This window comes from Dicentrarchus labrax, unplaced genomic scaffold, assembly GCF_905237075.1.
Source record: "Dicentrarchus labrax unplaced genomic scaffold, dlabrax2021, whole genome shotgun sequence".
Lineage (NCBI taxonomy): Eukaryota > Metazoa > Chordata > Actinopteri > Moronidae > Dicentrarchus > Dicentrarchus labrax.
In genome coordinates, this window is record NW_026136718.1 from 14,955,180 (window position 1) to 14,978,807 (window position 23,628).

At 37.8% G+C, this 23,628-nt stretch overlaps 2 protein-coding genes across 3 annotated transcripts; both read right to left on the minus strand.

The window, feature by feature from the left end:
• Positions 1 to 7: 7 nt before the first annotated feature.
• LOC127350193 (afadin- and alpha-actinin-binding protein-like) lies at positions 8 to 7,606 on the minus strand. Of its 2 annotated transcripts, none has more exons than XM_051376556.1 (14): positions 7,504 to 7,606; positions 5,590 to 5,704; positions 5,005 to 5,156; positions 4,622 to 4,822; positions 4,330 to 4,440; positions 4,083 to 4,218; positions 3,902 to 3,977; positions 3,402 to 3,582; positions 2,918 to 3,065; positions 2,372 to 2,508; positions 1,840 to 2,010; positions 1,594 to 1,711; positions 1,128 to 1,275; positions 8 to 1,006 (listed from the first exon to the last, which is right to left on the minus strand). In XM_051376556.1, the coding sequence occupies exons 2-14, from the start codon at positions 5,606 to 5,608 to the stop codon at positions 859 to 861; spliced, it is 1,746 nt and encodes a 581-aa protein (XP_051232516.1). In that variant the 5' UTR covers positions 5,609 to 5,704; positions 7,504 to 7,606; the 3' UTR covers positions 8 to 858. The 2 variants fall into 2 exon arrangements, with proteins under 2 accessions (XP_051232516.1, XP_051232515.1); XM_051376555.1 differs by having other exon boundaries at positions 1,840 to 2,013.
• A 384-nt stretch (positions 7,607 to 7,990) lies between these two features.
• Positions 7,991 to 23,550, minus strand: LOC127350192 (atrial natriuretic peptide receptor 2-like). Its single transcript, XM_051376554.1, has 23 exons — positions 22,607 to 23,550; positions 21,875 to 21,965; positions 21,465 to 21,597; positions 20,756 to 20,879; positions 19,612 to 19,716; positions 18,809 to 18,911; positions 18,060 to 18,205; positions 17,805 to 17,877; positions 17,197 to 17,341; positions 16,073 to 16,159; positions 15,816 to 15,959; positions 15,159 to 15,280; positions 14,735 to 14,879; positions 14,485 to 14,533; positions 14,293 to 14,400; positions 14,009 to 14,128; positions 13,444 to 13,537; positions 12,905 to 12,992; positions 12,520 to 12,659; positions 12,122 to 12,274; positions 11,398 to 11,496; positions 10,412 to 10,503; positions 7,991 to 9,214 (listed from the first exon to the last, which is right to left on the minus strand). The coding sequence occupies exons 1-23, from the start codon at positions 22,715 to 22,717 to the stop codon at positions 9,104 to 9,106; spliced, it is 2,583 nt and encodes an 860-aa protein (XP_051232514.1). The 5' UTR covers positions 22,718 to 23,550; the 3' UTR covers positions 7,991 to 9,103.
• Positions 23,551 to 23,628: the final 78 nt, after the last annotated feature.

Sequence of the window (23,628 nt, forward strand, 5' to 3'; positions counted from 1 at the left end):
AAGAAACTTGTGTTTCAAGAATGTGTAATGAATGTTTCAAGAATAGAAGATTGTCTACAATACATCATGTCACGTTCCTGTGGTACAAATTCTCTCAATATAAAGCCACTAGAATAAACACATTAAAAAAATTATGAGAGGAATTTACATTCATATTGACATCAGAGTGGTCTAACCTTAGTGCAGAGTTCCACTACACAGTATGTAATTTGTTCAATTTTACAGCCTTTGTTCCTATTTAACTACATCATCATATATGACCTGCTACTAATGTGTGAACAGTTATTAAAAAACAATGTTGTTAAACACATTTCTGTGTTAAACTATAGAAACATACATACCCAGTTTCTTTTTGCATTTAGTGAAACAGCAGCATTGAATCTACATTTAAACATTGTTAACATATTTAACATGATAACAGAAGCTGAAAAGCTGTGATATAAACAGCACGATTTAGGTACCACAGTGACCATTAACAAGGGCCAGCCAACATCTCATTACCGGGATATGGGATCTTTTGTGGCACGCTTACATTGCCAAAAAATACTAGCCTTGGACTAAGATCCTAGACATGAGGTCTGACAGCCCAAACAAGAGTTACAGTAGCACATAAATAAATAAATACATTAAGATATTAAAAAAGAAACAGATTACAGATTTTCTCTCACTTACACAGAGCACAGAACACCAGCAGCTAACCAGTTTGGCTTCAACTGTTAACAGCTATTTAATTATTTTACAGTCTATCTGCATTTGTTTGGCATTTACAATTCAGGTGTATTTCTGAAATACCACAAATAATCCATAATTAATGGACATTAACAATAATTCTGATTCAAATGATGAAAGTTTTTGGTTTCATATAGAGCTGTTCTTTTCCTTTGTGAGTGTGTGTCTGCTGTGGTCTTCGCTGTCGTTCCACTCTTTGTGCTGAACGGGAACATTTCCATTAAAAAAGAAGCTTGACTCTCCAGCATGTTCAGCCTTTCTCTTTGGTTTGGTTGAGCTGTAAATCAAATTTGACAAAGAGTCGGTCTGGGATACACAATAGGAGCATTCATTTACATGTGCATCATGTCATAATTTGTATTATTTCACAAATCACTGTGCGAATACAGACACTTTACCTGTTTTCTTGGATAAGGCAAAGTGTGCGATGCAGGTCGGCTGTTGATGGTGATGTGAGTGGGACACATCTGGGTGTGGAGGAGGTTGTGTTAGATGGGCATCTGGTGAGATTTTCTGGAGCCGACCCTGCACTCACCTTCGTTTCAGCTGCAAAGATAAGATAAAACTTTTTTGATCCGTGTCAGGAAACTGACTTGTTGATTAATAAAAATAAAAACAACAAACTAATTGTAATATAAACTCCATACTGTAACTCAAATAAGTAAAAAAGTAAAAGTTCAGTTAAATTAAATTCCATCACATAAAAGAATGATCAGCACATTGTTCAGACTATTGATTACCTGTGAGTTTCATTATCATTTGGTTTATTGAGTATGATTATTATTCAACAAATAATTCTGGAAGATTCTAATATCAAGACAAGGGTGAACTGGGCCAGCACATTGTGAAGCAGTACACACTCACATATTAAAAAGGCACTTTTAGACTTTGACATCGGGGGTTTCTTTGAGTCAGCAAATGGACTCAAGTTTAAAAACTGGTGTTTGAGCCATGTTGCTCGATCCTCCTCGAAGGCCTTCCTCTGCAAGTAAACCAGATGTCATCTCAAAAACAAACTTTTTAAACTTTAAGTGGGCACACAGATATAAACAAGTCATCTTGGCTCACAGAGCAAAAGTTGAAAAAAAGGTGTCTCATACAGTAAATCACCTCATGGCTAAGTCTTATAGCTGCCTCAGTGAAGTTCTTCCTCTCCCTTTCAAAGATCTTTCTCTGTTCCTCTAGGGTCTTCCACTCCTCTCTGAGGCGCTCTTTCTCCTGCAGCATGTAGCAGTCACTCAGCAGGGATACTGTCTCCTCATCACACGGAGAGCTCAGCTGCTGCTACAAGAAAAAGAAAAGAAACAGGAATGCTTTGTTCAGCTAGAGTGAAAGAAGTGTTAAGTACTGCAAGCAAACAAAATACAGTATCTTCCCTCCAACCTGCAAACAAGGTTTCAATTTAAATGCTCAGTAAACAATGAGTTAAAGCCAAAATGATCAAGTATGAGAGAAAATGATAGAATTCAACTCATATTTAAAACTATCGATTTACAATGTAAAACCCTTCAACTCCTACTCAAAATTGATTATTGAGTTGTATGGCACTCACTCTGACTTTGACTCTTGCCCCTGGCTACTAATGAACATGACCTCTCCAGGGAGCTTTATGGCTAAGATGTCAAAGTAAATTCAGTCTTACCTGCAGGAGCTGCTGTTGTGTTTGAATAAAGTCTTTGCACTGCTGAATCTCCAGCTTCAATCTGTCCATCTCCTCCTCATGAGTCTCTCTGGAAACAGCATCAGTGTTTTTACTCTCGCCCATCTGAGCCAAGGATGCTGAAAAAAACAGAAAATCTCATTTAACAATTATGTTTACATCAATCTTCTATGTATTGATTTTAACAGGAAGTAAGGATCCAGTCTTGAATGCCATTGGACAGTCAGTCTTTGTATTTATTAGTTGTTGTTCAGATTTTTCTTTTAACAGAGGGAACTGACCAAATAACAGACAGCACATTACCCGTGGTCAGACCAGTGGCGTCAGTATATAAAGTAAGCATCCTTTGGTTACTCTGACAGTTTTCCTTTTCATTGTTCCTTGTTTTATGACTTTAATCTCTTTTGACACATCAAGAGTACAAAAACAAGGGATAATATTTCTCTTTTGAGACTTCTTACATGAAACAAAGTTACATTCCTTTGTGTATCAAGGTCAAACAGTGACAGTAGGCTGCATGATGACTACCTTGGCTGTCCAGTCTTTCAACGTGGCTCTTGAGTCTTCTCCACTGGAGGCGAATACTGTTGGTGAGCTTCTCCCGGGCATGAACACAATACAGCTCTACGCGTTCTTTACTGGAATCAAACACTTCTTCTTCCTCCTCTGAGTCAGCCTGCCAATGACAATGAAAATGTTTTTCAATCTATTGGTAGAACATCTGGTAAACATGTCTGAAAGACTAAATAGCAGGCATAAGTATTATTATCAGCTGTCAATCAAGCTGTGATACATTTCAGCCGTGGTTTGTCTACTTAATGAGCCATTTTGCAATCGATGTTTTTAGGTATCTTTCCACTAAACTTAAATAGTGGGAACAAAAAGGGAAAAAGGGGTTTAATGACCCTTGGTAACAGGTGAGAGCAGTGACTTGGAAACAACTACTCTGCAGTTAAAAAGAAGTATCTCTCGTTCTATTGCTGAATGTTAAAGCAGAGAAAACTTGTCCTACCTGTATGCCATCGTCTTGATGTTTGTCTCCTTTCAGCAGTGGCTTCCTTGAACTCAGAATGGACACTATGTCCTTTTTCATCTGCTGCAACACTTTTTTCAACTCTGCATTTTCCAGCAGCAACTCCCTTTGTCGGGTGTCATAGTCACTCAGTAGAGTCTTGTACATCTCCCCCTCATGCCTTGGGATGAGAGAGACAATCATATATTTTTATAATATGATTCATCTTGTGTACATTCCTTAAAACCACAGTAACATACTGGACTCAGCAGTGCCGCCTATGTTTGAAACCTATGTTCCTAAAATAAATCTGTGTCACCTAGATAACTGGCAAAGGAGCTGATGTGCAACTTGTTTGAGAACTGACGCAAAAGTAGGATGAGTAGTACTTTCTCAGATAATGCCGTTTATTTCTTTTTCCTGTGTTCCTGCATTTTTTATTATACAAATAAGTCTTCAGAGACAAGGTAGACAAAAAGAAACATAAGAAGTGAACTTACTTCGCCTCTGTCTTTTCAGTTTTCCAAAGACTTCTCTTTCCATCTGCTCTTCCAATGCTGTTTAATACATCAATGGCTGAAAGCAAGAAAGACAAATGAAGAAAATGAGAAATTAAAGAGTCTAAAAATGGTTTAATTTCAAATGTTAGACATTAAGGCAAACGATGGGGCTGAATTTAACCTTGTTTCTTTTCCTTTTTGTCAACCAGAAGTTGATTCAAGCGCTCTTTCAGTTTGTTAAATTCTCTTTCTTTCCTTTTCATCTCATGATTGTACTGGCTGGCCCGACTTGAAATTATGTTCTGAAGTTTTTGCACCTGGCAGGGGGGAATAAAACAAGAAAATGTTAAAAGGGTTATGATTATCCACCTGAGACAAAATAGAACTGTCTGTGGATTCACTCAGCTTTGTAATAATAAAGAAATTACCTCTTCTTTCTCATTTTTCAGGCAGTTTTGCAAACTCTTGACTTTAAGCTGTAGCTGCCGTTCTCGCTCAAGGAGTCCCATGTTTTCTCTTTTGGACTGTTCAAGCTGCTCCTATGATAACAGAATAACATTGACATGGACATGAGCATTTAATATGGGAGATAATATTTCCAGTATTGACAAGCAACTCCTGAGGTGGTTAGATTTGCTTTCACATTTGACTAGTTATTTATATTTTCATCTGAATACAATACTAATATGGAGGAATCACTTGATTTAAATGTTACTGTACTTTTAGTCTGGTGCTGGTGAGCTGCAGGAAGTTGACATTGCTGCTGGACTTAAGTTGCTCCACTTCCATGTTTTCCAGGGTTCGGAGGCCCCTGTGGTGCAGCTGAATCAGGTCATACATGCAATTCAGCACAGCCACGACGTTCATCTCTGAGCTGCCCGACTCTGTCCAAACTGGTGGGAGGCCAAGAGATGACACCTCCTGTAAAAAGGGAGAATAAAGGAAGAACATGACATACAGCAGAGGATATGGAGGACCAGCCAGACTCAACCCAGGACAACGTAGTCATATTGTACATGTCTTAGGCCACTGGGCACGAGCATTTACAAATCATCAAAAACAAAAACTGTGCTAATAATACATCAAAGACAGAGGTTACTGACCTGACTGATGTGCGATAAACATTCTTGCACGTTGTTCTCTGTGCAGAAGGTACTGAGCATGTAGGGCTTTCTGTGCAGTGGCAGCGGTGATTGGCTAAATTGCCTCAAGGGGGATGTTCTACATTCAACAGAACTGCTGCAAATGTCCTTGACTTCAGGGGAGAAAAATGTCTGTCAGATACATATACATATATACAGGATAATGCTTGATTAGAAAAGGAAGACACAAGGAACTGAGGTAACGTTTGGCACAGAATCCAATAATAGCACCCATCTGCTGTCTTTGTTAGTTTAATCTGTTCCTAACTTACTGTTTGATACAGAGCACAAAATTATATAGTAACCTACACACAACTGCTGAGGCCAGAACACAGCAGCACTGTACTTCAGTAAAGAGGATTCACAACATAAATACATGACTTAAAGTCAAAATCATATTACAAATATTGTACCGTTTCTTAGATGTGTAAGGGTGATAATGAAATAATATTTTTCTTAACAGCTCTTGAGTACAACAGACAACTGCTCAACGTGTCTCATTCACAGTGCGTATTTGTCTTCAAAGATGTGAAAATCTGAACTCACCCAGGGAGGATTCTGGCATTGTTGCAGTGCAGCCTTCAGGCTACGTGTCTAGATCATCAACTACATGTGCAAGATGCACAAAGCTCACCACAAGATCCACCTACGCACTCTGCTCCTGAAATAGGAAGGTCAGATTAGAAGTGCCAATTCAACACAGTCTGGATTACACAGCAATGGAAGTAAACATGTAGCGGTGAGGGCTGGAAACACGCAGCAATCTAAATAAGTTGAGGGCAGCAGGTTCACACAGGCTGATTAATTTGTCCGTCACAGGCAATGAGAAGTGATCACATAGTGTACTCGCAGCTATCGTATACATTACAATCCTACATTAAAATGTGTGTTTATTTAAATAGTCTTAACGATTGCTGTGCTGATCTTGTTGTTGCTGTTGTTCTGGTCAATGCAGGCGTATTTAACAGGTTGCCGGTTGGGACCAGGCCTGCATCTTATCTCAATGCTCTTATCAACAGCTGATCAGACTAATCCCAGACAGACAATGGGGTGATTTATCTGCAGAACCACACAATCAGAAACAAAAACTATGAAAACATTTTTCCTCCTATAGGAGTAATGCCAACATACTGTATACGGATATCACAGACCTTTTAAGTATCACGTACAATACCTCATCCTGGGATAACAACTAGAACATGAGTAGAAGCTGCTTTTAAAAACTGAATATCTGTTTTATAAAGAACACTTCGTGAATTTAATTTTTCATAGATTTTTAGTCATGAAAAAAGGCTGTGGTTAGACATCAACTCAGGGGAGCTACCCTTTGGTTTCAGTGACACTTAATCAGCCTCGCGAGACAGATGGCAAGCCTACAGCCACTAAGCTTAACAAGACTAGACCCTGCTTAGACTGACTACTCAACAAGTGTTAACCTTTAACTCTTTAGTCAAACTTTTTTACAGTGTCAAGTCTCTACGTAAGGATTTACCAAGCAGTTTTTAAGGGTTGTGGTCCCTCGGATTTATGATAATAATATTTGAATGGCATATTAAAACAGATTTTAAACTATGAGGGGTGGTAGCCTCACAATAAACCCGACCTTAAAGAAAGGTTATAATGTTCAGTTTTTAGTAGTCTATTTTGTCACCCCTTGTTTGTGAGTTGGGGAAAAAAAGTAGAAACAGCCCTCAGTACAACATTAACGCAACACAGTTCAACAGCACCATAAAGTTAAACCACACCTCTCTTAAACACTTAAAAACTGAACATTACAAATCTTTCTGTAGGATTTATTGTAGAATTGTTGTATTAGATTGTATTGTTTTTAAGTAACGTTAGGTGTATCTAGTAAACATGTATTCAAATATCCTAGGTTTGTAAAATGTCACAATGTCTCTGCAGTCCATTTCAAGTTACCTTAGTGCAGTAAGAAGAATAATGTAACTTATGTCATGTCAGTGTACTTTAACATCTCAGCAACTCTCTCATTGCTGGGACTGTGCAGAAAAGGTTGTAAAAACACTGAGCACAGCATATCAATAAAGTTAAATTACTTCTACATAAGCTTCTGACAGGTAAGTAAAACAAATGCTGGTTGTGTCACATTATTTTACCTTCACTTACTGTAAGCTACATACAGATAACAGTGGAATAGCCTGGAACACATTTAAATAATGTGAATAAGGTGTTAACTAACGTTAGCTAGCTATTTCAAGACACCGTCCAAATCGTGTTTTATTCATAAGAAAATAAAACAAATCAAAGGTTATTTATCTTCTTTACACAACAGACTAGACTAACCAAACCTAAGTCCCCCACCCCTCCTCCAACCTGAAAACAATCTGACATTGAAGCCGGACGGCTATCTTAGCCAAACAAGTTGACTAGTTACGGAAGCAGACGTTTAAAACGTTTACTTCACAAATAAAAGATTAGAAAAATCTTTCCAGCACTTACTTAAATGTTGCAGTTTGCAATTGTATTTCCCAATCGCTCCTTGCTTCACGACACGGCAGCCCCTTAATCCATGTCGGTCTAAATGACAGTACACACCACTGCACGCAGACCAAACAGCATGCTAATTGGCCGACTCGTTGTCTAGCAACCAAGCACGGCTCAATATGATTGGCTCTCGGCCGTCGAGACACTTCAAGCGTTTTTAACTGCAATTATTATTTTTTCAATTATGCCAGTGTTATTGTTTAAAAACTCTTTGTCTTTTTACTTGTGGTATTATTACTTTACGTTTTAGACAGTGCTTTTATATAATACAATATTTTAATATTCATTATATTTAGAAATACCAACCCCAGGACTTCAAACATGTCAGCTAGGCCTATTTAAATTTCATTTCACTGACATAATGCCATGAAAGTTATGGACTGTATCTCTGTTCTTCATTTGTAACCAGATAGATGCATCGTGAGAATGAACACAATTATAACTTTAAATTAACTTTAATGTCATTTATACAATCTGTGACTAAAAGAATACAATAAACTAGCTCATTGCACTACACAGTCAGCAATACCATAAAAAAAACTACCACAGACAATTGTACATTCGTATTTTACAAAAGTAGTGACTGGATCAGTTGGCTAGGTGTCCGTGTGTGAATCTATTCTGCATCAACAAGGCATGCAAAATTTGAAAATTCAAGGCAAACTACATAGTTTGGAAATAACTATTAGTTGAAAGTGAAAGAGTTTGGCTCCAAAGTACTTCTTTACAAAAGATTATGACTTGTTATAAAAGAAAAAGCACATGTAAACTTACAGCATTAATAATGGCTCTGTTTTCTAATTTCCAAAGAAGCAACACCAATGAGCAATCACTGCAAAAAGGCTTTTAAAAAATAAAATAAATGTAAGTTTATTGATTAAACCGGTGCCTTTCCTTTTATGACATATTGTCTGCTATGTGGCCTTTACCTGTTCCAACGACAGTTCTAAGTCAAAATGTTTGAAATGTAAGGAATCAGATGGCTTTTATCTATAAGTACTTTAAAATGTTTTCATTTACGTATCGTGTTTTCAGGCAGTGAATATCTCCATTACCTTTAATTTACCAGGAAAAAAGTGCCTCAGATTGCAAGAATACAAATAAAGCTGTATATGAGCAAAACATTATAAGAATGTGTGATTAAAACAACATTTCCTCAACTCTGGCATGTTTCTCTGCATATTTTTCTTACATTCTTCCCAAAAAGTGCAAAAGACATATTTATTATATAATCTGTGAACATGTTCTGGTTAGTTTTTTTTTTGGTAATATTGTGCATTTCTAGTTATTTCTACAAATTATTATCAGAGGGATTTTGCTTGTCATAATTACTTCTGGTCACAAAAATGGAACCATCATAACAACAAATACTTTTAAACACTTCTACTGGATTTACAATTCAGTACGACATTTAAACTCATGATCAATTATTTGATCATCCTATTATCTGCACATTTAACCCTCGGCGTAGCTCACTAGACACAATTCAATTGCACAACACAAAGCCTGACCAGTTTTCATGCAGTTATTTTCACATTTTAGGCTGTACCCAGATCTAGTCACTAACTGGCACTGGAACTGCTCTGGATTCACTTGTTCTGAGCAGTGGGTCCGTGTGATCATCTCTCTTCGCCTCCAGCCACCATGTTGTCATGTCCCCTTTTCCCTGTCAGGTCAAGAAAATGAGAGAGTGAACGAGAGAGAGAGAGAGAGAGAGAGAGAGAGAGAGAGAGAGAGAGAGAGAGAGAGAGAGAGAAGAGAGTCATATTGCAAGGCATGTGGCCGTTTGAATTTTAAATAAAGCCATTAGGGTTTGATGGGGGGCAGAGAGCAGCAGCTGAGGCCACCTCTCTTAGCAAGACATCACAAGTGTCAGCAATGTAGAACCTGTCCGTTGGGACTGAGAAGTAACCCCCTCCCCCATAATCACACTAGCACCACCCAAAAAGAGGTCTTTGGTTGCAATGTGAATAGAAGCCAATAGAGCAGGATAATAAAATACTGGAAGAGAGAACAAATACCAGACACACCCAGTCTCTTTTCCCTTGGAGGGAAGTTTTGAATTTCCTGTGATCTTTTCAAATCTCAGCCTCATAAATGCATTTGTCTTTTTCAGTCAGTTTCAAAGGTTGGACTTCTTCTACAGCTTCTATGGGATTATCACTGTGTCCATTTTGCTTTTTAAAAAAACATTACATCCACAACTTGGGCTATATTAAAAGAGGTAGAAATAGCATTAAATGCTACAAAATGTATCAAGTATATATTGAGTAAATACACATTCAGTTCCAGTTTATTAGATACACCTATAGCTAAAACTAATACAGTCTCATACAACTGTCTTGTAATAAAACTTCAGGAAGGTTATAATGTTCAGTTATTTGTTAAGGTACTTATTCAAATGTATGGTGATTTTGGTGGCTGTAGTTTTTGGTGCTGTTAATTTACATTATACAAAGAGATGTTTTTGTTATTTAGCCTACTGTCATTTATATAAATAAGGGGAAAAATTATAAAAACTTCAGGGTGTAAGATTATTTTTTCAAAATAAAGCAACTAATGTATATCGCTCATCCCAGTGAGATTTGCTTACCAACACAACAAAAGGTCTAATCACTACAGCAACCACCATGACCATGACCAGGAATGTACTGAAGGAAACCCTCCACTCTGTGTTTTGTGTTGAGAAGTATTTCCCCCAGTACAAATTAGTAGTAGTAGTAAGAGTCTCATGAAGCTCAGTAAACATTTGTTGTATTGATGGTTATGGTTTTGTCACTGCAATATACTTTAACACAGGTTATATATATATATATATATATATATATATATGTAAACATATTATATATGAATATAAAGTTACCTTCACATTAAGTGTTCCTCTGCATGTCATAACGTAACCTCCTAATGTGTGAAGCAGGTCAGCAGTGGCACCACTCACCTGGATCTTCAGAGCTATGGAAGAAATTACAAAGAAGCACACAGAATGGAAATACTGTACCGTGTGCATAGACTTCATTCTAAAATTTGGATGACTTAGATTTTCCTTTTCAAGTTAAGTTTTATCTCAGAGTTTAAAGGTCCAGTGTGGAGGATTTAGGGGCATCTAGTGGTGTAGTTGCAGATTGAAACCCCCTCGCTTCACCGTCCCCTTTCAAAAAGAGAAACTACAGTGCCCCTAAAACGAGAACGGCCCTATTTAGAGTCAGTGTTTGGTTCGTCCAGTCCGAGCTACTGTAGAAACATGGTGGTTCAACATGGTGGTCTCCCTCTGTAGCCCCCACGAAAGGCTCATTCTAAGGTAACATAAACAAAACGATTCTTATACTCAGGTGATTAGACACTAATGAAAACATAACTATGAATAATATATTACATTTCTGCCAATATACCCTCCTTTTTCTAACACACTTGGCCTTTAAAATTATATTTATCTATAAAGTTTAGAATTTTGTTTTTTACTTCGGAGCCTACAATCTGAACCTACAGTCACTCAGTGCTCTTCCATTATCCCTGTGGATTAATGCAGAGGATTAGGTGCTTGGTGAGCACATTGTCCATCCTCCATGTTGTTAACTCCACTGTGTTGTGCTGGTGAGCAAACACAGAGACAGTCCTGTTTGGCACAATAGCAGCAGCGACAGGCCAAAGGCTAATTCTGAACTGCCATTGAAACCAGTTACAACAACACCGCAGCCTAATTCTTGAATCAGTGCAGGACAGTATTAACACACAGAAATCATGCTCATGCAGTAAAAGTTAAAGTGAAATCAACTTGATATTTGAGACCAACTGTTCCACTTCGAGACATAAATTGGATGAAAGGCAGTGTGTCTAATCCTTCATTACCTTCACTTGTTGATTCCATCCGTGACGCTGTGTTGACAGTGTCCCCAAATAGGCAGTAGCGAGGCATTTTGGTGCCAACCACACCAGCCACAACAGGTCCTTGCAGAGTAAACCACAGTGAACACTTTTAGTGGATAATATTGTATACTGTATGACATTGCATGAAGTGTTAGTGAATGAAGGTTACTTAAAGGGATCATAGCCCACTAATTTTAGAGTTATTTTACCGACAGACATATGTATATATGAAGTAGTCAAATCAATGATTGTGAACATGAACAACCTGCTAAAAGAAAGCCAGAGCGCAGAGAACTGAAACTGTAATATTAATGTGTCAAATCCAAACAGAGTTAATGATGATGAGACATGTGATAATGCTCTTAACAGTGTTCTGTTTGGCCAAGGGTGGATGGGTCAGGGTTGAAAGACTTACAATGGAAAATTATCACAAAAATAATGCTTTATGCATAATCATTTTTATCATGATCAGATTTAGAAAACCTTATTGAATAGCTTGAAATGGGCTTTATAGTTTTGGTCTTGCATGTAAAATGACAAACCCTTTTAAAGTAATACAAGTAAAATAATGCACAAAAGGTTATCTTCCTGTTATTGAGTTTCATGTGTTATGCATTTGTTAAACTTGAAGCACAGTTTGACTGGGAAATGGTATTCAGCATGAGGTTGGATAAAGTGATATAATGTAAACTGATGTCCACAGTACCTGAGTGGATGCCGGCGCGTATCTTCAGCTGTGTGTTGGGTTTGTGAGGGATCTTGAAAGTGTGGCAGACACTGACCAGATCAAGAGCCATGCTTGCTATCTCTCCAGCATGACTGATGCCATTTTCCTGAGGGACCCCCGAGACCACCATGTCTGAAGGGGTTAGACATTATTTCATGTAAACAGACAAATAAAATGTGAAATGAATGTCAAAATACACATCCAGATACCCCTCAGACTCTTCATTTATTATGTGGATCTGCCTATCATCTAATTTTTTTATCCTTATTTTCAAGCCGAGGTAGATTTAAAAACAAATTTTATTTTAATGATGCTTTGACAAACTTATTTATCACTTCGTGTTAGTAGTTCAAAACCAGTTTCTCATCCTTACTTACAAGCATCGCCTATTGTCTCCACTTTGTAAACGTCATAATTGTCAATAATGTCATCGAAGGTGGTGTAGAGCTGGTTGAGAAAGTTCACAACCTGGTGGGGAGTGCTGGCACCAGACAGCTGAGTAAAGCCGACAATATCACTGTCCAAAAGGAAGCAATACAGTGTTAGTCGTCCGTAGTTCAACATGTGTATTACCAAACAATCTTTTTTTTTTTAAAAGAACCGAATTGCATGTTACCCTACAGGGGAAAATGTTTACCAAAGTAATAAATCTAAATTTAGCAATGTTATTGAAATATATTAACTCTAGAGAATACACAACTGGACAAATGTCCATCAAAAAATATAACTCCAGGTAATGAGCTTGGTTCACACAATACACACCTGAAGTAGACGGTGGCTTTGGAGAAGCTCTGAGCCTCTGTTGTTCGACCTTGACGAAGGTCATCAGCCACCGGTTTTGGTAACATACCTGCACAGGAATTTCATGACTTAAAACGCTGTACAATGCTCAGTTTCTGGGACGATGGGGAGGAATGATGACGGTGTTACACCACTAGATGGCAGTGAGCACATATGATTGTGTCCTTTAATCCTTTAAGATTTACAAAGTAACTCATATGAATAATTAACTGGCTTTAACTAAACAGTGTAAACTCTGCCTGAAACAACTTTCTATTTGCTGCACTGTGTAATGAATGCACTTATTGTATTAATGTATATTTGGATAATTTATAGTTTTTTTAATACCCTTTTCATAATAAGCTACAAATTAATTCCTGCTTGTACTAGATATATCAATGTTATCTCTGCAATGTCACTGAGATAAATTCCTTAACGTTGCACAGCATGATTCTGCTTGGGGTCAATCACTAGAGCCATGCAACTCTCTCATATCATTCCACACTGTTATCCTGACTTACTGTATAACAGCCGATCCGTCTTCTGTTTCTCTTGAAGAAGGTCCTGTGTTCTCTCAGCAACTATGGCCTCCAGATGTTTGCTGTACTTTTCCATCTGCAGATAAAGAAACCCTACTTGTGTCAGTTGCACACATAATCTTCAAGCCTAGCATTTGTCTTTGATATACAGCCATTTTGGAAATGTAGGTTTGGATCCAGATACTGTTGCATTATAGATGGTATATTTAATGATACATTTAATGCATAATTCAGTTCAATTCAATTCAATTCAATTTTATTTGTATAGCGCCAATTCATAACAGAAGTTATCTCAGGACACTTTTCAAATAGAGCACGCCTAGACTGAACTCCTTATAACATTATTTACAGAGACCCAACAGTACCACCATGAGCAAGCACTTGGCGACGGGTGCAAGGAAAAACTGCCTGTTAAAAGGCAGAAACCTAGGACAGATCCTTCGGCTCTTGGTGGGTGGTCGTCTGTCTCGACCAGTTGGGTAATGAATGAATGAATTTTTACACCAATGTTATTGTATTCTATTTCCCCATATTTCAGAGTTATTACCAAGTTCATCATCATGTCCACAGGGCTGACTTTGTGCGGGTTCATTTTGTCGAGCATCTTCTTCACCTGGTCAAACGTGGGCCTCATGGTGACATTATGAGACCAACACTTCTTAATGAGCTGCTCAATGTTTTCCAGAGAAGAGAGCAACACCTTATTGTCTGATACAGTAATCATTCATATTCATACAGTAATATGCCAATGACATATAATACAAAGCTTACATTTACATTTTTCCCTACATAGTTCTAGTAACATTTATAACATTTGCACATGTGACAGACCTCCCAGTAGTCTCCTTCACTGGGGCAGTCAGTATCTGCCTTCCCTGCTTTGAGTTCAGGCAAAGGGGGGCGCCACATGAGATCCATCCTCATTTCCTCAGTCTGGTCCTGTTAGAGAAGACTGCTGGTTACAAAGCTAAGATCAAAAGTAGGCCGAAGGTTGTAATCTACAGAGAGGGCTGTCATACTCACTGACATGAGGTCAGAGCGAGTAGCAATCTCAACCAGAATCATGGAGTAGCTGAGGGGAAAGTAGAGAAAGGATATTATTTTCCAGTGCAGTTGCTAAGATTCAACAGCAACAGTTTTCATATGTATGAAGATGCGTGTCCTTCAACCATAACTCAGTTTCCACATCTGTAATATAACTGCATCAAATTTCCATGTGGTCCAAATATCGCAATCCAAAATTAACTGCTTATACTATGACACTCAAACACACCTGTAGACATCTGCTGTTGGTGTCATGTTGGAACTGCTTCCCAGCAGGACCTCTGGGGCACAATATATACGATTTACATCCCCACAATTGAAGCCATTGCTGATGGCCTCAAAGTCCTCCTTTCTGTAGGTTGTGAGCCCATAATCTGAAGCCAAACATAGAAAAATACAGAGTACTGCAACACAGGATGTTGTTTTCCCTCTGCCTTGATAATAACATTGCTACTTGTGTAGGATGTGGCTGAGGACTGCAATGAGTCTTATAAAGAGATGTTTCTTTTTCTTAGCGTTTCTTAGTGTGTTTAAACTGTGTATGTTGAGTTATTTATCATATTTACATGTGTAATTGTTGAAAACAGAACATAACAATGACAAAAACTTTGACTGCACACTGAAGTTGTGTTTTGAGGATGATGTATCATTACCTGAAATTTTGCACACCCAGCGATCATCAATAACACAGTTTCTGGAGTGAAGTCTCCCATGAAACATCTTGTGCTGATGGAGATAAGACATCCCACGGCTGATGTCTGTGGCAAAGGACAGTCTGCACGGGGGAAGAAACACTCTTAGATATTATTGTGTTCTAACAATGGGTCATGCCACACCCACAGCACACAAATATATTGTCTTGTAGCTTGCATTGCATTACGGTCTGAGGAAATACAGTACGTTTGTCTTTACTATAATAGCTTTTTCCTTTGTGTGATTGTTGAATTGTGGTGGGAAATATTGAGTCTGGAAAGCAACTCGTCCTTATTGCTCATCTGAAGGTTTGACACCACAATTTGACATTTCCTGCTGACATTTTATTCAGCATTTTATTCAGCATTTCATCATATCGCGTTGACATCACACACCACAAAAATCCATCATCTAATCAGGAGCACTCAGTGATCTTCAGTTCCTAGGTGAGTGTCACTGCACAAAAATCTAAAATAGGCAAATAAAAGTTACCACCAAAATATTAATACTCTGAATTTAAAAAAAATCATCAATAAAAAGTTAAACAACAAAAAGATCCAAACATCAGCTAAATGGTAAATATGTAAAATATTAAGTTGTATGTTAATTTTTCTCACCTGAAGCCCCAGTTGATGGGGATGTCATCATTCAGCAGAACATCAGACAGGCTTCCTTTGGGGCAGTGCTCTGTGATGATGGTGACATAGGGGACCTCGATGGAACCACCAATGAACTTGCATAGATTGGGGTGGTCCAGTTGCCTGTAGCCAATATAAAAAATGACATAAGCTGCAGGAGGTGTTCTTTCATTTGAGGCACAAGACTTTATTATGGCAGTATATATTTCCCTCTCCCTCTGCAGGATTTTCCTCACCTAACTTCTTTCACCTCCTTCCTGATGGTTTTACAGAGGGTGAAATGTTTATTCTGGATGTGTTTCACCGCCACTATCCTCCCATCACTGCAACACAGTTACAATCATGTCAACTTAATTACCTAAATACAGAATTTATTGAATAAAATGGAGAAAGTAGTAAAACATCTATATTACTGTTTTACTTTGCATTGCATTATATTAATTATATCACTATATAACAATGCTGTATTACTACTATATTGTTGTTATTGTGCTTTTATATGATTGTATTATATGCAAAACCATAATATTGTCTTTGACTTCCATTATATATGAATAGTATTGTATTATTACTGTGACGGCCTCAGGGTTGGCCCTATTATGTTCCTTCTTGTTGAAGGACAACTGAGGGGTGGAGCTGAGACTCATCAGTGATGTAACTAAAGCTAAAAATCAGACCTGCAAGCCTTTCTCAGTTCCTTCTGCTGGCTTACCACTTGAACTTGTTATTGGTTGAATTTTGTGTTTCACACTCTCTCTCATACACACACACACACACACAGACACACACACACACCTCACGTCCTCACCTCACACAGACATATACTGACCTGCTGACATTCACCGTTTTACTGATTATTTGCCTCTACTTGATCAAACATTGAGCATTATTTCCAGGCTATATGTAGTCTCCCTCTTTCGTCACACAAGTCAAGCCAAGTTGTGATATTACTTATATCATAATTATGTATATTGTACTTTTTATTAATACCTACCCAAATATACTTATGCCATATAGTCCACATATCATGGCAGGTGTAGCTTTTGAATGTCATCCCTATCATTTTTTATTTATTTAATTTAAAGACTTAATCTGTTCTACAGTACTGCCTTTCAGCTGCTGTAATGTGAATTTCCCCTTGGGGATCAATAAAGTCTTATCTTATTTACACAGCTACAACTGTGTGATACTGATCCATATAGTAGATAGTATTGTCTGCATTTTAGTGATCCATACAGCAAAATAGTAAAAGAGTGAGAAAGTGTGTCTAAAAGAAATAGAAATTACATTATTTTACTTCTGTTAACTGAATGTTTCTGATTTATGAGCATTTATATAGACTTATAAAAACGTTTCTCACTAGATGCCTGGCTGGATGCAGCCTTGTTTGATGGAGGTGTTGACCCCGGTACAATTAGTCACATTAGTAGATCGACTGATGGTGGAGTTACTCTTGACATGTTGCAGGCTGGTGGTGCTGCCGAGGCCCATGTAGCACGCTTTACCTGCAGATACCAGAGTACTTACGTCAGACACAGGGTCAGTTTACTGGACAAAAATCCAGATCCATGCATAACAAAATTATTTTATTGGAGGGTACAGAAAGGGTAAAATAGACTTCACTTAACCCCAACCCTAACCCGCTCTTACTATTAAAACTTAATTTGAGTGCAGTTCACCGAATAACAACAGATATAATCAATATAGACAGGTGACAAACTGAAGAAAAAACCTGAATGAATAAGTGGAGAAACATGACAAATGCAGATGCTTTCATACAGGACCTGAGGTGTCATTGACATCCGCAGGAGAATGGAGAGGCACGGGTTTTAGAGACTAATAGGTTTTTAAAGTGATCCATTCCTGAAGTCCTAAAAGAAAGTAAAAGTCTAGAGCTTTCAAGTAAGTTATGTTTTCTGCAGAAATATGTCTGTAAACTGCGTCTTTTACCGGTGTGAGACATTTTACCAAATATTATGCTCTTGTAGTTGATGATCCAGCTTTCATCCCAAAACATCCTCTGTTTCTGGTACTGGAGCCACTGCAGAGAGGAAATTAAGATAAACATCAGCACATGGAACATCCCCTGTGTGTGTGTGTGTGTGTGTGTGTGTGTGTGTGTGTGTGTGTGTGTGTGTGTGTGTGTGTGTGTGTGTGTGTGTGTGTGTGAGAGAGAGAGTGTGTGTGTGTGTGAGAGTGTGTGTGTGTTTTGCACAGACTGACCACCATAGTTAAGATGAAGCCGCTGCTGAACAGAGCAACTGGGAGCCCGATGGCCACCTTGATAGTGATGGACATCGGGCAGATGCCACAATCTGCAGGACAGTTCAGACAGTTCTCCTCCAGCTCGCAGACGTCATCCCCACACACTGAAACACAATCACTGTTATACATTTTACGTTTACTCATTTCTCAGATCTGTAAAAAATACTCTGTTACAGTCAATATTCTAAATAGTCATAATGCAGGCTGGTTCATTTAAGAATAATGTATATATGATTGGATTGTAATTATTGAACATAAAGATTCTTATTTTCAGGTGATTAATGAAACATCGGTTTGGAAAATAAATTCAATTTCTGCCAATAGATTTTCCTAAATGTTGCACACTGGATCTTTAACATACAAATATTTGAATAAAAATATGCACATATCTCTCCTGCAGACAGTTGGTTGTGTCTGCTATCTAGTTCTTTACCAGCAAGTAGAAAATAAAGTTTATTATTGTAACTCAGCTGATTGTTTTGAAATGATTGCTATTATACTGCAAGGTCACACACGCACACAGCTTGACCTTTTCCCTTCTGTTTCTGTACAGGTTTGGGATGTAAACAAGGGTGCGCTGATTGTCTTTGTCTGGTTAATAAAACAACTTTTACTGGATCACGGCTGAGCAGAAGATGTATTACTCAGCACAAACTAATTCAACATATCAACAAATGGAAACTTTGTGTGAGTGTTAGCAGCCTGACCTTGAGCGCTGACAACAAGCACTTTGGACTCCAGGGCTGCGTGCATCTGTCCTATTTTGATATGAGCGATGACTGAGGTGACTCCCACATGGATCAGCACCACCTGTACGAGACAACAGCATCATATGAATTAGAATGCACTTGAACTATGGAAGGTTGTAAATTAGTTAGTCAAACAATTAAACAACAAAATGATGTTATTATAGCTGAAAACAATATTCAAAGATATCAATCCCTCCAATAACATGTCATACTTTACTTCATTATGACTAAAAATAAATCCAAACAATCATAAATTAGAGCTGTAGGTGTATGTATCAGTTGTATAAAGATGTGTTTGTCTTTATCGCTCTTTTAAGGATTTTCAGTTTTCAGTTTTCTGTACTTTACTTTACAGTCAGTTGATAAGCCACAACCCAAAGTCAGGCTTTCTTTACTCTTGTAATTTCCTGCTGACAAACAAAAGTAAATTACAACATGCTGCCTTGTTTCATGTTGTTATCATTGTGACATAGCAACATAACAGACGGCAGGATTTACAAAGGATGTGTCACTATGATTATGACTTTTATGTTTTTCCCTCCAGACAACAAAGTTAAAGTTGAACATCTGCTATTTGACAAACTAAATTTTACCCAGTAGACAGTGGAGGATGATTCTGAGATATGTGTGTTGATAATAATACATAAAATGAACTGTGTTAACATTACAGGACTTTAAGAAATACTACAAATGTTCTCCGAACCTCAACACGTGAAAAAAATTATCCATCCTTTTCAAAACTTTTGTTTGGGTTGTCTCACCTTTGAAGTCCAGTATTTCTGGGACATCTTGCCTGCTTTGGATACAGTGTGAGTCACTATTTTACCATCGTCAGGAATCCACGGGCCACAGATTCCACCTTGTTTCTGTGAGGAGACAAAACAACAGTTTGGAGAGGTTTTATTATTAAAAAAATGGCTCTTTTGACAAGTTGTTCATGTCTTCTCTGGAAAATTGTAATCCTATTAAATTTTACTTAAATGGACTTTTATGTAGTTTTGTAACTATATCTTTTCATTCATCATTATATGTCTCTCAGAGTATGTTTTCTCCTCAAGGTGGATGGGTAATAACATCTCAATTTAATCCACTTCGCTAATAATCTTGATGACTCGAGACAAAATCTGGAAAAAGCATCAAACATTACATGATATCCACATATGTTGAAAAAAGTTCTGAACTTAAGCACAATTTGGATTTATAACTACTTTACTTTATTCTTTTTTCTGAGCTCATGAAATGTTGGCCTTTTAGGGACATACGTGTCTCTTACAGGACATCGACTGTATAAACAGATGATTTTATGAAATACATTAACAAACAATAACAGTATAAAGTAGTTAAAATAATCTCAACCTTAAACATCTACAGCAGTAAAATGCAACATACAATGCAGTGGTAATATGAATCCAAAAACATCATATATAATAGGAAAATACAGCTTGCACGATGAGTAATTTGTGGAGTCAGTGGTATCTAGCAGTCAAGTTGCATATTCAAACCATTTAAACTCAGCCTTCCCTTCCAAGCATGTAGGAGAAACTATGGTGGCTGTGAAACTCCTGAAAATAGTGGCAGTGTTTGGTTTGTCCGTTCTGGACTACTGTAGAAAAATGGTGGTTAAATATTTATCATCATATTCCATTTCTGCCAATTTATCCTCCAAAATGTTACACACTGGACCTTTATTGTAACACAATGAATAACATACAAAGTAATAAGATTATCCTAAATGATAAATATCAATGCATCATGCATTAGAATGGACTCCTAATAAATAAATGTCCATTTAATATTAAAGATAAAGACCTAAATATCCCATTTGCTTGCTTTTGTTCTCTTTATATGAGGAAGAAAAGATGATGACAAGGTGGACTGCGTGTTGTATCACTGCTGGGTACCCACCATGAGGCCGAGAGGACAGGAGTGGATGTTGGCGTGATAGACGCAGCAGTTCATTTCATTGGCATTGTTCCAGTTTGCCGGGCACTCGTGTTCATGACAGAACCTCTTTGCCTCTGATGCATTACTGCAAAAGAACAAGGATGGGTAGACAAATAAATGAATTAACACCCCGTGATGCTATTTATAATTGAAGCTCAGGTTAGCTTTCGTAGAGCTTCAACTAGACAATGAAAACAGGATTTAAAATAAATTAAGCTAAAAGACAGTTAGACAGCTGCATCTGTCAGCAATAAGTGATTATCTCCATTATCTAATTAATTGTGATTGCATTTTATAACTGTAATTGTTATTTTTCTGTAAAGTACATTGAGACACTTGTATTTTTCATTAGTTTGTTTTTCATTTTTATTTTCAGTTCAGATTAGTTTAGTCAGAAGCTCAGAATAAGTATTACATATTAATAATACACATATTAATTCACAGTCTCAATGAACATACTGTATGCATCAGTGCCGTCTAATACTTACTAAACTGAAGACATTTTATGTGTGTTTTATTTTTTATTTCAGTTCATTTTGTAAGTATCACTTAGTTTTAAATTTTGTGTGTGTGCGTAAGTGTGTCTGTGTGTGTGTCTGTGTGTGTGCGTGTGTCTGTGTGTGTGAGACGCAGACGTTTAGGATTCCAGGTGTTTGTGTAACACACTCACCTGAACTGGAAAATCTTGTTCCTGACTGAGTACTCGTAGAAGGAATCTGAAGCCGTCACCGTGTATGAGACATTGAACTCTTCCCCATTGGTTACTTTCTCTGGAGGACGCTGCACCCAGGCCATTTCCAGACCTGTGACAACACACGTCGCCTGAACATTCAAACAATGTACACCCGCATGCAGTAGGGGGAGAGATACTGTGTTTGCACATACTTCTGTTGAACCCCACCTAACTCACTGTAATGTAATGTAAATAAATGTTTTCTCCTTCCTTGGAAAATCATCCAACAGTAAATGTTCTGACATAAATCACTCAAAACAAACATCAGCTGTTTTAACTCCAAATGCACTGTACACTCACACATGAACAGAGACCCAAACAGACACATAAATGTATTATCAACTCACCACCACAGTTAATCATGTTGAAATCATTTGGGCTATTGATCGGCCAACAGTCGTACTCTGTGTTGTCCAGATCATGCCAGCAGTTAACTCCCTGCAGGTGAGACAGGAAGCTTTTTTTTATGTAAAGGCATTTTTTTGATGTGTATAAACATATTTTAAAAGCCTAATGTGTGTGTAAGTGTTTTATCAGTGAGTCAGGGCTGGTCATGTGAGTATGTTAATGAATTAAATACACAACTCAACTCAGAAGAGGTACAGTATTACAATACAAACACATTGGCTAACAGCAGACATCAGTAGCAAAAGCACTATGGTGAATAAATGTAAGTAAGAATCACTGTATTATCTTTTATTCAAGATTGATTACAGAATGGGTTATAAGCGAGGATATCAGCCCAACAAGAAGCTGGCAAGTAACCCAGCAATACACAGAAATAACACAAGCCCAAGACCACATGCCCGCAGCAACAAGTGTTTCTGACATGACAACAAAAGCAAGGAGGGTTCCTCAGTAATCCATGAAAATGTGAATATTATACACTCAGTTTCCACAGTAGTTTATATTCCATCCTCTGTGTACAACAGTTATAACACAATGCATGACCCATCATTGTGCAGTTCATTAACAGTTTAACCTTAATCATCTGTGGTTAATAGTCCACATTTCCTCTCTGGAATTAAATCTGTTGTAGTATTATATATTTGTAAATCCTCTGGTATGTGAGAACTTACCAGCAGGAAACACAGGTAAAAGGATGCCGCTGTCCGTAGAGCCATGAGGAGGTTTGCTGCTGTGACTGGACCTGCTCTGAACTGACTGACCGACTGACTGAATGACCACATCTATGTGTGTGTGTGTGTGTGTGTGTGTGTGTGTGTGTGTGTGTGTGTGTGCGCAGAGTCAGCTCAACATTGCTAAAGTACCCTTCCCCAAATTAGGGGACAAGGGAGGACCCTTGTTCCTAATTGTCCAATCACTAGAAGAGGCTCTCCAATCACAGTTTGATCATTTACTTGTTCACGATGTCACCTTCACTGTCCTACAGGTCAGAATCACCCAGAAGACTCTGCTGGACCTGAACTGACCGCCAGGGCCCGTTTTTAAGTCTTCTGCAGGATCTGACTCCATTTATGATCTCTTAAATGTTTGCTTTTTACCAAGGTAAACCTTATTTCTATCAACTTGGTGTTTAATTTGAACATTCAACCATGGTAGATATGATTGTTTAATTTTAATATGCTTTATATCAGGCATTCAGCTTAGAGTGAAGGATAAGTATTAGCTGCAAAGGTTACAGGTGACCTTTTTGTTGGGTACATTTCTTCAACACTTTTGGTAAATACAATTTTGCACCAATCATAAAAATGATATGCTACATTCTAGCATCTTGTTTTTTTTATCTAACAAGATAAGCCAAACTTTTCAGTTGTTGTTGTTGTTGTTGATGTGATGGAGATAGCTCAGCTGTCGTCATTGGAAAAATTATGATTTAAATTTAAATATCTGGGTCTCCAGGAACTCCAGGTTTGCTAAGCTACTCTGTGCCACTATTTACATATGCAATAAAATGTAATATGTAGAGTGATTTGTGATGGCGCAATCATTATCTTGGACTGTCCCCTTTACTGTACGCAGTCCTCTCAGCCATGATTTAACTTTGAACTTCGTCTCCATATGAGTCCTCGCCTTTATGGCACTAGGGATATTTATAGAGCATCATACACTGTGTGTACTGATTAACATTTTCCATCTC

Bases quoted from the DNA above. Each gene is read 5' to 3' on its own strand.
- LOC127350192 (XM_051376554.1), bottom strand. From the start codon at position 22,717: ATGTGGTCATTCAGTCAGTCGGTCAGTCAGTTCAGAGCAGGTCCAGTC. The intron at 16,160-17,196 runs GTGAGAAACGTT...ACTGTGTTGCAG, and splicing joins TGCATCCAGCCAGGCATCTA to TGATGGGAGGATAGTGGCGG. The intron at 14,534-14,734 runs GTGTGTTTGAGT...CTTTCCCCTCAG, and splicing joins CCAACAGCAGATGTCTACAG to CTACTCCATGATTCTGGTTG.
- LOC127350193 (XM_051376555.1), bottom strand. The intron at 4,823-5,004 runs GTCAGTAACCTC...CCCTTTTTACAG, and splicing joins GTTTATCGCACATCAGTCAG to GAGGTGTCATCTCTTGGCCT. The intron at 2,509-2,917 runs GTAGTCATCATG...TGTTTTTTTCAG, and splicing joins TGAAAGACTGGACAGCCAAG to CATCCTTGGCTCAGATGGGC.